At 49.9% G+C, this 11,756-nt stretch overlaps 2 protein-coding genes across 2 annotated transcripts in view; one reads left to right on the top strand and one right to left on the bottom strand.

The window, feature by feature from the left end:
* The window catches only part of LOC127396211 (histone acetyltransferase KAT7-like), a 13,015-nt gene extending 12,659 nt beyond the window's left edge, over positions 1-356 (bottom strand). The window contains 1 exon segment of the mRNA XM_051643832.1: positions 173-356. Coding sequence (XP_051499792.1) covers positions 173-356 — 184 coding nt within the window.
* A 3,033-nt stretch (positions 357-3,389) lies between these two features.
* Positions 3,390-11,368, top strand: LOC127396210 (histone acetyltransferase KAT7-like). The gene is given in 10 exon segments (XM_051643831.1): positions 3,390-3,419; positions 3,848-3,952; positions 7,084-7,231; positions 7,678-7,817; positions 7,998-8,087; positions 8,992-9,132; positions 9,429-9,519; positions 9,686-9,832; positions 10,471-10,577; positions 11,258-11,368. Coding segments are annotated over 10 exon segments (1,110 nt in total).
* The last annotated feature ends 388 nt before the right edge of the window (positions 11,369-11,756 follow it).

Below are 11,756 nucleotides of genomic sequence, written 5' to 3'. Positions count from 1 at the left end.
CCATTCTGCTCCCCATCCCTGCCTTCCAGCTCAGGGGGCTGCGTACCCAGTGAGCAACTGGTCCTGCTGCTAAAGACTGAGGCAAAGAAGGCATGAAGCACCTCAGCCTTCTCCTCCTCCCTGGTCACTATGTTTCCAGCTGCATCTAATAAGGGATAGAGGTTCTCCTTACCCCTCCTTTTGTTGATAGATTTATAGAAGTGTTTCTTTTCAGCTTTGACAGCTGCAGCCACGTTGATTTCAAATTGGGATTTGGCCCTTCTGATTTTCTCCCTGCATAGCCTCAGAACATCCTTATATTCACCCTGAGTGGCCTGCCTCTTTTTCCAAAGGACATATGGTGGGGAACGGTCCATCTTCTCTCCCCCACATCAGACTAAACAAAATGCCTTTCAAGCCAGCAAATCACGAGTGGTGTCTTTTTGCTGATTTATCCCAGGACAGACTGGAACAGGCCCCTTGCTCTAGCAGATAACTCCACAGCAAGAATAGAACACAAGGGTTCTGATAACTGGCAGAAGAAGGGACAATAGGTTGAAGATGCCTTTGACAGAGCACGTACCTGGCCAGTGCTAATTGGCTCATTTGAACAGAGGTACTTTCTCGAAGAGTGATTTCTGATCTATAAAAGAGGGCAAGATCTGCAGGCCGGTGCTCTCTGCCTGCCCAGGAGGAGACCCTGCTGCAGCAGCAGAAGCCATGGGAACCTGCAGCAGACCCTGCTGCAGCAGCAGAAGCCATGGGAACCTGCAGCAGACCCTGCTGCAGCAGCAGAAGCCATGGGAACCTGCAGGAGACCCTGCTGCAGCAGCAGAAGCCATGGGAACCTGCAGCAGACCCTGCTGCAGCAGCAGAAGCCATGGGAACCTGCAGCAGACCCTGCTGCAGCAGCAGAAGCCATGGGAACCTGCAGCAGACCCTGCTGCAGACCCTGCAGCAGCAGAAGCATGGGAACCTGCAGCAGACCCTGCTGCAGCAGCAGAAGCCCCTGGAACGCCAGCCCCGCTGTCCGGAGGAGCCGAGAGGGAAGGGGGGGCTGCCCCGCGACCGCTGCCCGGAGAAGCGGAAAGGGGGGCACCTGTGCCCGCTCCCCGGGGACCCTGCCTGCCCAGCCTGAACCAAACCAGACCAAAGTAGGAGCTTGCCCAGCCTGCGTTTGTCATCTGCTTCGGGACTGGAGCCGTGCTTGCCGCAGCTGCTGCTGCTGGGAGGGGTCGCCCCGGTTCCCGGGAAGCCCCCCCACGGATCTCTTTTATTAAGTGCACTTTGAAATCTTCCTCCTTCACTGCACTGGGGAACAGCTCCAGTGAGCTTGAGGACTTGAAGGAAAGCACAAAAAGATGAGCAGCTTGTTAGGACATTTGAGGCTCATCACAAGAACCTCTGAGGTGCCAGCCCTGACCCCCAGCCCCTGGGAAGGGAGATCCTGCCCCTCACTCACCCCTCAGAGCTCTCCACGGGGCACCCACAGATGAGGTGGGGGGTCCCCCATGGTGGGGGGTTGCAGTGTCACCCTCAAATGATGGGGGGATGGTTGGAGGGGCCCGAGGGGTCTCTGAGGGGTTCCAGTGGCTCTAAGGGGTCCCGGGGAGTTCTGGAGTTGCAGGGTCCTCTGAGATGTTGCGGGGCGTTCTGGGTGGGTCCTTGAGAGTTCTTGGGGGCTCTAAATGGGCCCTGGGGGTTCCTGAGGGGTCCCTGGGGGGGCTGTGAGGGGTCCTGGTGACGCGAGGGAAGAGACTCTCTAGCCCTGAGCAGCTCTAAAGCGGGTTCTTTATTGCAGTGCTGGGGATTAGTCCTGCAAACACAGCACAGCAGGGAAGGGCAACACATGTTTGTGCACTTAAACATACACGTGTGTTTCTTGTCTGAGAGGGGGGCGGGATTATACAGAGTGATTCCCTGAATTCATGATGATATTTAAATCATTTCCCCGCAGTCATTAACATCAAGCTACACCCCTCCCCATGTGCACTGCCTCTCGGGGCCGTGGGCAGGGGTCTCTGGGAGGAAGGCTCGTGGTCTGTGCTGAGCTGGGTCCTGTTGTTCCTCATGCTGACAGGCTGGCTGATGTACCAGTGAATCCTGCTGCTTGGGCTCTGCGGGAGACACAGCCCAGTTCAACACAGCACTTGTGACCAGCAGGAACAGGTTCTACTCTTCAGCACCATCTGGGTTTGGCCAGTTTAGCCCTGAAGTCTCTAACTCGGCTGGATTCCTGCTTGCTGGGAGGAGGAGGAGCTGCTTGCTGGGAGGAGGAGGAGCTGCTCCTGTGGAGCCCTTTTCCAGGTGCGGGTTTCCCGCCCCAAGGGCAGGAGGTCGCTGTGTGCAGGAAGGGGAGCAGCTCCTGGCCGCGCCGGGCGCCTTCCCTGCTGCTGGGGAACCTGAGGGCCGTGCAGGTGGGTCCAGCTGGTCCCAGCAGGTGAGGGGTGGGCGTCTCCACAGCCACCCCCAGGCCTCTGTGATGCAGGGCCTGTTGCCCGGACACCGCTGTGATGGGTCTGCATGGGGACCAGGGGGTATGTAAGGAAGCCAAGCCGTGGGGTGCCCACTGCCAGGAGAGCATCTCCCTCAGGAGGCAGCAGCTCCCCTGGACACCCGTGGCACGTCTCCAGCAGAGGACAGCCAAGATGTCCATGGAGAAGGAGCAGGCCCGTTCTCAGCTCAGCAAAGAGCTGCCAGGCCTGCAGCAGAGGCGGCAGAAGAGGAGCAGGGCAGGAGGAGAGGGGAGCCCGGGCACAGGAGCCGTCCCAGCGGGGACACGGGGGCTGCGGGCACAGAGGTCCCGCTCCCACGGCCTCTCTCCTCGGCTCCTCTTGCAGCCGGGCAGGCTGGCCCTGCAGGAGGGGATGGCCCATCAGCCATCCCTGCCACTGCTCCTCAGCAAGGCAGCAGCCCCTGGGCAGGCACCTGCAGCTGGGCGCCCCAGAGCTGCCCCCACCTGCCCCAGGCTGCCCCCTCTGCCCCCTGCACCCCCTGCCAGGGGCACGTCCAGCAGCGACCGACAGCCCGTCCCGTCTGCTGGGGGCATCTGGGCTGAGCGGGGCAGACGCCCCAGGGCCCAGAGCTGGAGACCTGTCCTGTCCAGCCCTGCAGCCTCTGCCCCAGCCGGGCAGGACACAGCCTGGGCCCCAGCCCAGGAGGCCATTGGCAGGGTTGTCAGCGGGCGCTGGGGACCCGTCCAGCAGCCGGTGGCACCGCGGGACCGGGCGGGCAGCTCGGCCAGGGCAGCCGAGGGTGGATGGGCCCCTGGGGCTCGGCCCCTGCCCGCTGCCCCCCGTGCTCCTCGGGCCACAAGAGCTGCCCACAGGGCCCCCGTGCCAGCTGCCCTGGGCAGGGAGGCAGGGCCAGGAGGCCGGGGAGCAGGGGCAGAGCACCAGTTGACATGCACCATGGGCCAGCCCAGCATCCCAGAGCAGCGGGTGGGTCCTGGAGCTGCTGGGGAACATCTGCCTGTCCAGCTGGTGCAGCTGGAGGTGCAGCAGAGGAGCCGTGGGGCCTGCAGAGAGCAGAGCCTGGAGCAGCCCAGCAGAGCCACCCTGCTCCAGCAGCAGGACATCCTGGAGGAGAGGCAGCTTCAGCAGCAGGGTGAGAAGTGGCATTTCTCCCTGGTGCAGTCTGTGCAGCTCCATGTCAGATCCAAGCAGGTGGGTGCCAAGGAGGACACGGGTGGGGGCAGGGCAGGGTGATGGAGCCTCCCTCTGCCTGGAGTCAGCTGCTGCTCTGCAGAGCTGCAGCCCCATCATCTCCTGCATCCCTGCCCCAGCAGCCACTGCTGGCAGGTCCCCAGCAGGCATCTGGTGGTGGGAGCCAGGCTGCCTTTGCCATCGTTCCTGTGCTCTCCTTCCAGGTCTGCAAGGCGAGCTTGAACCTGCACCAGCCAGAGATCACAGGCAGGGAAATCCTGAAGGCTGCCAGGGGCAAACAGGACACGTTGGAGTGGCTGGAAGGGGCTGTGGGTCCCAGCGAGTGCCCCACGGGCAGTGTCACCCGGTGCTGGATGACGTCATAGTGGGTGACATCATAGTTGGTGACATCATAGTTGGTGACGTTGAAACAAAAATTCAGAGCTTCCAAACCCCCTGCTTTCTAACACTCCTCACCGCAGTGGGAGGCTGGTGCGGCTGGGTAAGGATTCCGAGATCAAGACCCAATAACAACAACCAAGCTGTTATTGAGCAGGCATTCTTTATTGCAGCGCTGGGCAGCACTGGGGATCCTCCACCATGAGTGCTCCAAGGAGTCAGTGAAACACCCTGACTAATATACACCAAAAACATGCATATTCAGTTCCATGTCAGTGAGTCCCCAGAATTCTTTTACATAGTCATTTTATTTCCTGGAATTGGCTATCTTTGTAATTATGCCTGCTCGAGGGTCTCCTGTGGGGGTCTTTGTTGATTCTAGTCCTTTGTCGTCTTTGTCCTGTCTCTGTCCTGGTCCTGTCTCCAGTCTCCTGCTGGTAGATTGCCCAGGTGGGTCAGAATCCACATCAGTGTGTCTGTAGGCTGCCAGGGTCTTAGAAGACTTGATGTTATCACAACCTCCAGGATGCTTGGCATAGTTGACTGATAGTTTCACAAAGCACCTTGTTTTAAAAGCAACCCTTAGTATAGCAAATTCATTACTTTAGTAAACTTTTATGAGGCTATATTTCTATTGAATTTACTAACAAATATTCTATGATGTATCAATCCCTCCTTTTCTTTAAACTTTGTAAATTCCTTTACAAAGATTCTAGATCATTATATTTCATTACTTTAGGCAAGGCCCAAATTCTTAAAGTCAGTTTCTTTAGCTTATACCATAAAAGGCAATTAATGACTGTCAGTATAATCACAAACACCAATAGTATCAAAAGTGGGTGAATTAAAACATCCCAGCTTCTTTCTGCAGAGAATGATTATGCTGACAAGATATCCCACCTATGATGGGCAGTTTCAGATTCAATTTGACTAGACAGACCAATAAGTTTGTCTTTGGCTATTACTGTTTTAATGATAGACTCAGCCAAGGTTTTATTCTGCTTCCTTAAATGCTCTCGAAGTTCTTGAGACTGGTTCAATATCTCATTTAATTTCCCCCAAGATAAGCTTGCATGACTTACGTTCAAGCTTTCATAGTGCCAAAACATTGCCAGCTTTTCCTCTGTATATGCAAAAATAAGTATGTTTGTCCGTGCCAGGTTAAATGGGTTATATTCCTGAGACACCCTACAAACAGGGTAGTCATTCCATATTCTTAAACTACTGATTGTTAGTTCAATAGGGAGGGCTTGATCCCACCCTAAATGTATTTATCAAATGATTAGCCTTTTCCACTTGCCCACTTGTTTGCAGGTGGTAAGCTGTGTACAATTTCCAATTAATTTCTAAGAATTTACTAACTTGCTGAACCACTTGTGACACAATGTGTGTTGCCCTATCAGAGGAGATCACCTCTGGCACTCCAAACCTAGGAATAATTTCTTTCAATAAAATTTTTGTGACTTCTCAGGCCTTGTTGATTCTACAGGGGAAGGCTTCAGGCCATCCTGAAATGGCCTGAATATCCCTGCCCTTTCTAGGGAATTCTGAAAAATCTGCCAGTTTTGGCCTGGAACATTCCCTTTATCAATACTTCCAAATTTTATTTGATTCTCCACCTTTGGATTTTTTGTTTATTATTATTTTTTTTAAACAGATTTCACATCTATCAACCATACTCTTCACAGTTTGAAACTGATTCCTAGCTACTATTTGTTTTGTGAGAGAATTGTACAAAGCTCCAGTTCCCCAGTGTGTCTTGTCATGCTCTGTTTTTACCAGTTTCCATAACACCCTGAAAGGAACCACTATTCTGTTATCTCTCAATTTTGCCCAACCTGTTGATTCAATCTCTGCTTCCACATCTTTGATTAATTTAAGATCCCTTTCATCATAATTAACTGAATCAGGTAGTGTCAAAGTTTTCTCAGGAATCAGACTTAATACCTCACCTTGTTCCGCCGCCCTTTTTTTTTTTCATAGTCTGCCAATTTATTTCCCACCTCCTGGGCAGTGTTACCTTTCTGGTGTCCTTTGCAGTGCATAATAGCAACGGCTGAAGGCAATTGTACAGCCTCCAAAAGTCTCAGAATCATGTCAGCATGCTTGATGTGTTTTCCTAGGGCTGTCAAAATTCCTTATTCCTTCCAAATAGCTCCGTGAGTGTGAACTACACCAAAGTTGTGTCTTGAATCTGTCCAGATATTCACTCTTAGACCTTTAGCAAGCTCCAGTGCTCTCACTAGAGCAATTATTTCAGCTCGCTGTGCAGATGTATCCTTAGGGAGGGACTTTGCTTCCACCACTCGATCCCTGGTGGTTACAGCATATCCTGCCATGCGGACTCATCTTTTACAAAACTGCTCCCGTCGGTGTACCAAGTGTATTCAGTTCCTCCAGTGGTTCCTCCTTCAAGTCAGATCTGCTTGCATACACTGTCTCTATAGTCTCTATGCAGTCATGTGTGATGGCTTCCATTTCCTGCTTATCACTCAGAAAAGAAGCAGGATTAATGATGGCAGATGTAGTAATTTCAACATCATCTTGTTCCATTAGGACTGCTTGGTACTTCAGGAACCTTGATGGTGAGAGCAAATACCCCCCCTTTTTGTCCCAGAACAGAGGTTACTGCATGGGAAGTATGCACAACCATCTTTTGTCCCAAAGTGAACTTCCAGGCTTCTTGAATATTCAGAACAACTGCAGCCACTGCCCGAAGGCATCCTGGCCATCCTTTACTAATTGTATCCAGTTGTTTGGAGATGTATGCTACTGCTCGCTTATAGGGACCCAGCTTCTGGGCTAGAATTCCCAAAGCCACCCCTTGCTTTTCATATGAGAACAGCCAGAAGGGCTTGGTTATGTCTGGCACACCCAAAGCTGGTGCCCTCATTAGCTCTTGTTTCAATTCTTTGAATGCCCTCCTGTCTGGAATGAGACAACTAAGCAGGAGTTTGGCTTTCCCAGCCATCCTATAACATTCTCAGCTAAAAAAAGCTGCAAGATCCAACAGCTTGGTAGCATCGTGGCAGCAAAATCTCCTGTTATTTTATTGCTCCAGGAGCACAGACAAACCTATGGCAACACTAGGGAACCTCTCCTTGAAAACCTGACCAGTGAGTATGACTTGAAGCTTTTCCGGAGAGCACAAGCACGGGCATCTGAGGACGTGGTGAGACTTCTGACTCCTATTATACCTGATAGCAAAGGTCTTTGTTAGGAATGTGAAGGCTTCCTGGGTGTTGTTGTTCAGGTAGAATCAGAGTTTGCAAGAAGGGCAGCTCCAGCCCAGCCAAGTCAGCAAAGCTGCTGTAGGGGTAACATTGGAGTGCTGAAAGCACACAGCTGGAGTGAAGCTTTTGCAGTGAGAATGGAGGAATAATTAGTAACAGTCCCATTTAGCAGGTGTTTATTTTCAGTGAAAGAAAAGACAGCCTCACCTGCTGAAAGGATGGCTAAGGAGTGTTGGCAACAGAACCCATCCTGACAGTAGCCAGTGACTGTGGAGTGGAGGCTGAGGCTTCTGTAGGTGCTTTGCAAAGCCACCTTCCACCTCCAGAGATGAACCAAAAGGCACTTTGATGCTTACCAGTAACAATTGCATCTGGGATATCTGAGGCAGAGCATTAGGCTGTATCCTCTTCCTGCAAATTAGGAAATAAGCTTGAAGTGGCAAGGAGCTTCCATTGCTACCACTCCCCCTACCCAGAGGAGTATGCTTGCCTGGGCCGTCTCTACATGTGTGAATTCTGCCTCAAGTACAGGAAGAGCCAGACAATACTTCGCAGGCACATGGTGAGGGCTGGGGCAGAGCTGATCCCCCTGCCTTACACCTGCTATCAGCATCTCCACTGAAAACATTCCTGGTGTTATCTCCGCTTTAGGAGACCCGTGTGTTTCCTGGTATATCCAGGAGCTGGTAAATTTTTTCCACCCTGAAAACGCCGTCCCCCTGTCGTTGTTTTCCTGTCATAGGCAAAATGTGTTTGGAAACACCCACCGGGTGATGAAATCTACCGGAAAGGCTCCATCTCAGTGTTTGAAGTGGATGGGCAGAAGAACAAGGTAAGGAACTGCCATCCTCAGGCCAGTCTGGAGTGGCTTTCAGATGTGCTGGGCACTCCTTTCCTGTAGAGAAGCAGGACACAAGTGGCCCTTTCTCCCTCTAGTTGTAGAAAGACTAGAGTCTGATCTGTCCACACTTGCAGTTTTGTCTGTGTTTTCCTTGTGGTTATTCCTCAGCCACGTTGTGCTCCAGCAGTTCCACCTCTTGGCTCATACAGTGCTTGGACATGTGTGTCAAGATCCTGTACTGCAGGGTAGGGGGAAGATTTCTGTGCTCAGCCTCAGTGGGTTGTGCTGCCCACCTCCCATTCCCTGTGGATACTTGGACAGCTCGGGGTTAGTGTGTGAACCAGCCTCCTGTTGGTGAGGGTGACCTCCTTAGCCCTGAGTTGAAGGGCAGAACATGGATCTGCAGCTGCACATTCAGTGCTGGGCAGCAGCACCCTGTGTGTCCTGCCTCTGGTTGTGTCTGCTCTTGGGAGGCTTCAGAGGAAGGAACAAAGAAACAAATGCAAATGCTAAATTTTGCACTGCGGGAAGCTGGGAGGAGGCTTTTCAAGTGACCAGAGATAACCTTGAAGCAGAGGATTAACACAGTACAGTGCAAGCAAGCAGAGATCCAACCTTCTGCTTCCTTCACCGAGTGGTATCAGATACCACAGATGTGGTATCTGGGGAGTTAAGAGATTGATATCACAGACGTCAATTCCCACCCTTAAGGAAGCTGGGCTTATCAAGTTTCATCACAAATGGAATTGTTTCCTGGCCTAGCTGCTTTGTGTGAAAGACTGTACCTCATTTCTCAGATAATTCAGAATTTTCTTGTCATTTGCCATGGTTTTGTCCACTCTTGGGGTGTCCCACTGTAATAAACAGATGTATTCTACTCTCCTTCTGCTTCTAGATCTACTGTCAAAACCTGTGTCTGCTGGCAAAACTTTTCTTGGACCATAAAACACTGTATTATGATGTTGAACCCTTCCTCTTCTATGTCATGACAGAAGCTGACAACACTGGCTGTCACCTGATAGGTTATTTCTCCAAGGTTAGTTGAACATCCATACACACCCAGGCACAACTCCATGGCCAGCTATCCTAGGCTTAAAGTTGTGCACCAAACACCCAATGTAATGGCTAATCAAGCAAGACACTAAGCCAGGTTGGTAGCTGAAGGATGATTGTGTGACTTGTTGTTAGGCAGGTTTTTCTGCTGTTGCTCCTTTCACCTTGTATTGTATCAGTTGCACAGGCTTGTTCAGTCTGCTGGGGTGATGATATCCCCATTGTTTGTACAGATCAAGACCTGTTAATCTCTCCTCTCTCTCTCCTTGTTTTTACCAGAAGAATTCTTTTCTCAGCTACAATGTTTCTTGTATCCTGACAATGCCCCAGTACATGAGGCAAGGTTATGGCAAGATGCTCATTGACTTCAGTAAGTATGGAGAGAGAAATCCTGGAGGCATGATAAATCTAATATATCTACGGTTGTGGCTGAGCAGGCTTCATTCTAGCTGCTTTCTCTGTGTGCTAAAGAGGGTAGCAGTCAGGAGAGAGTAGTTTAGGAAGGATAAATGTTGGGTTTTTTTTTTCCTTTGCAGGCTATTTGCTTTCTAAAGTAGAAGAAAAAGTTGGCTCTCCAGAACGTCCTCTGTCTGATTTAGGGCTCATCAGCTACAGGAGCTACTGGAAGGAAGTTCTTCTTCGTTACCTGCATAATTTCCAAGGAAAAGAGATTTCTATCAAAGGTATGCTTCCCAGGGAAAAGGTTTGCAGTGAGTGGGTTCAGGAACATCCCCCTGCATCTCATTCATTCATCTTCCTTAAAGATGGGGCAGGTCATGCTTCACTCATGGAGATGTTTGTGTAGCAGCAGAGCTGGAGGAATATTCCTATAATTGGGTATGGCTGCTTTCCAGTCCTGCCACCACTAAAGATAAGTCAGCTTGAAGAGTTTAAAACTAGATAATGGCTTATTCTTTAAAAAAATACATTTAAAATATTCAGAAAGGACTTTATCCCTCTGTAGATTAGAATAATTTAATTTTCTAATTAAAACTTGAATTTTAAATAGGAAAATGGCTCCACTGAGAGGCTTTCTGATGCTGTGGGAAAACGTTGAGACTATTTGAACTTCTTTAATAGTATTTCTATGATGATGGCACCAAGGAGTGTGCAGCATCTCCCAGACATGTCAGGGTAGTTCTGAAGGGTGAAAGGCTGCAAGTCAGACAGCCAGAGCAGGTACCTCCTCAGCATGTGCAGGGCATTTTGTGTGCATCCCTTCCAAAGGAGTTGCCTGAAAGTTGGAGGTGACAACTAACAATTACAGGCTATTGCAGGGGAATCTGTGTCTGTTCTAACATAAAGTGCTGCTGGTTTGCAGAAATCAGCCAGGAGACTGCAGTGCATCCTGTTGACATTGTTAGCACCTTGCAGGCACTTCAGATGCTCAAGTACTGGAAGGGAAAACACCTGGTCCTGAAAAGACAGGTAAGATTTGTGGTGGCTATTTCTGCATATTTTTTTTGTTTCCTTGTATTTAGCTGTTTAATTCAGATGAACTCATTGACATCAGTATTTCCTTTGTGTTGTGCTGGACTTTCCAGTCTTTTGGTTCTAGCCGAGGGGGAACACTGTAGTTTTCAAATGCAGTAACTGATCAAATATGATGTGAACATCCAAGGTGAGTCTTCAGTAGTGAAGAATATGGTGCACTGACTTTCCTTTTCTCACGTGTGGAATAACTTTGCTCGGTGTAAGTGGCTTTTTAGGGGACATGGATCAATATTCCCATTGTGCTCCTCCTCATGCCTGCCCTTTATTGGGCAAATGGTTGACATAGAAGTGAACTGAATCAATGGAATCTTGAATGAGTCCTGTTTGTACCCTGTTTAGACATGAGAGAAGTGGTTTATAAGTCCCCAAGTATGGCACCTCTCTTTTGTTCTTCCCTCCCTGAGACTTCACTTGGTTGCTAAAAGCAGCTGATCAGTGGGATTGGAAGGGCCTGGAGAAAGCTCTGCAGAGGAAAAGTTATTTTTGTCATGTTGAGCAGTTAGGAGGCTGGTCACCTTCAGGCTTGTGGACTTGGCTGTGTGCTGTTGTACCTTGGATAATTCTCCAGTGTGGATCGTGTGTTTTAACCTGCCCTTTCATGCTCTTTCCCTTAGGATCTGATTGATGAATGGAGAGCCAAAGAGGCTAAAAGATCCAACAGCAATAAGATCATGGATCCCAGCTGATTGAAATGGACAAGTTCCCTTCCATCAGTGACTTCATAACGGGTGACGTCATAATGGACGACATCATAATGGGTGACATCATAATTGGTGTCATAATGGGTGATGTCATAATGGATTATGTCATAATTGGTGATGTCTTAATGAATGACAACATAATGGGTGACATCAGAATGGGTGATGCCATAATGGATGATGTCATAATGGACGACGTAATAATTGGTGACGTCATAATGGATGATGTCGTGATTGGTGACGTCATAGTCGGTGACGTCATAAAGGGTGACATCATAGTTTGTGACGTCATAATCAATGATGTCATAATGAATGACGTCAAAATGGGTAATGTCATAATGGAAGATGTCATAATAAATGATGTCATAATGGGTGATGTCATGCTTGGTGACGTCATAATGGGTGACGTCATAAT

This window comes from Apus apus, unplaced genomic scaffold (assembly GCF_020740795.1).
Source record: "Apus apus isolate bApuApu2 unplaced genomic scaffold, bApuApu2.pri.cur manual_scaffold_34_ctg1, whole genome shotgun sequence".
Lineage (NCBI taxonomy): Eukaryota > Metazoa > Chordata > Aves > Apodiformes > Apodidae > Apus > Apus apus.
This window is presented reverse-complemented; position numbering and strand designations above follow the sequence as displayed.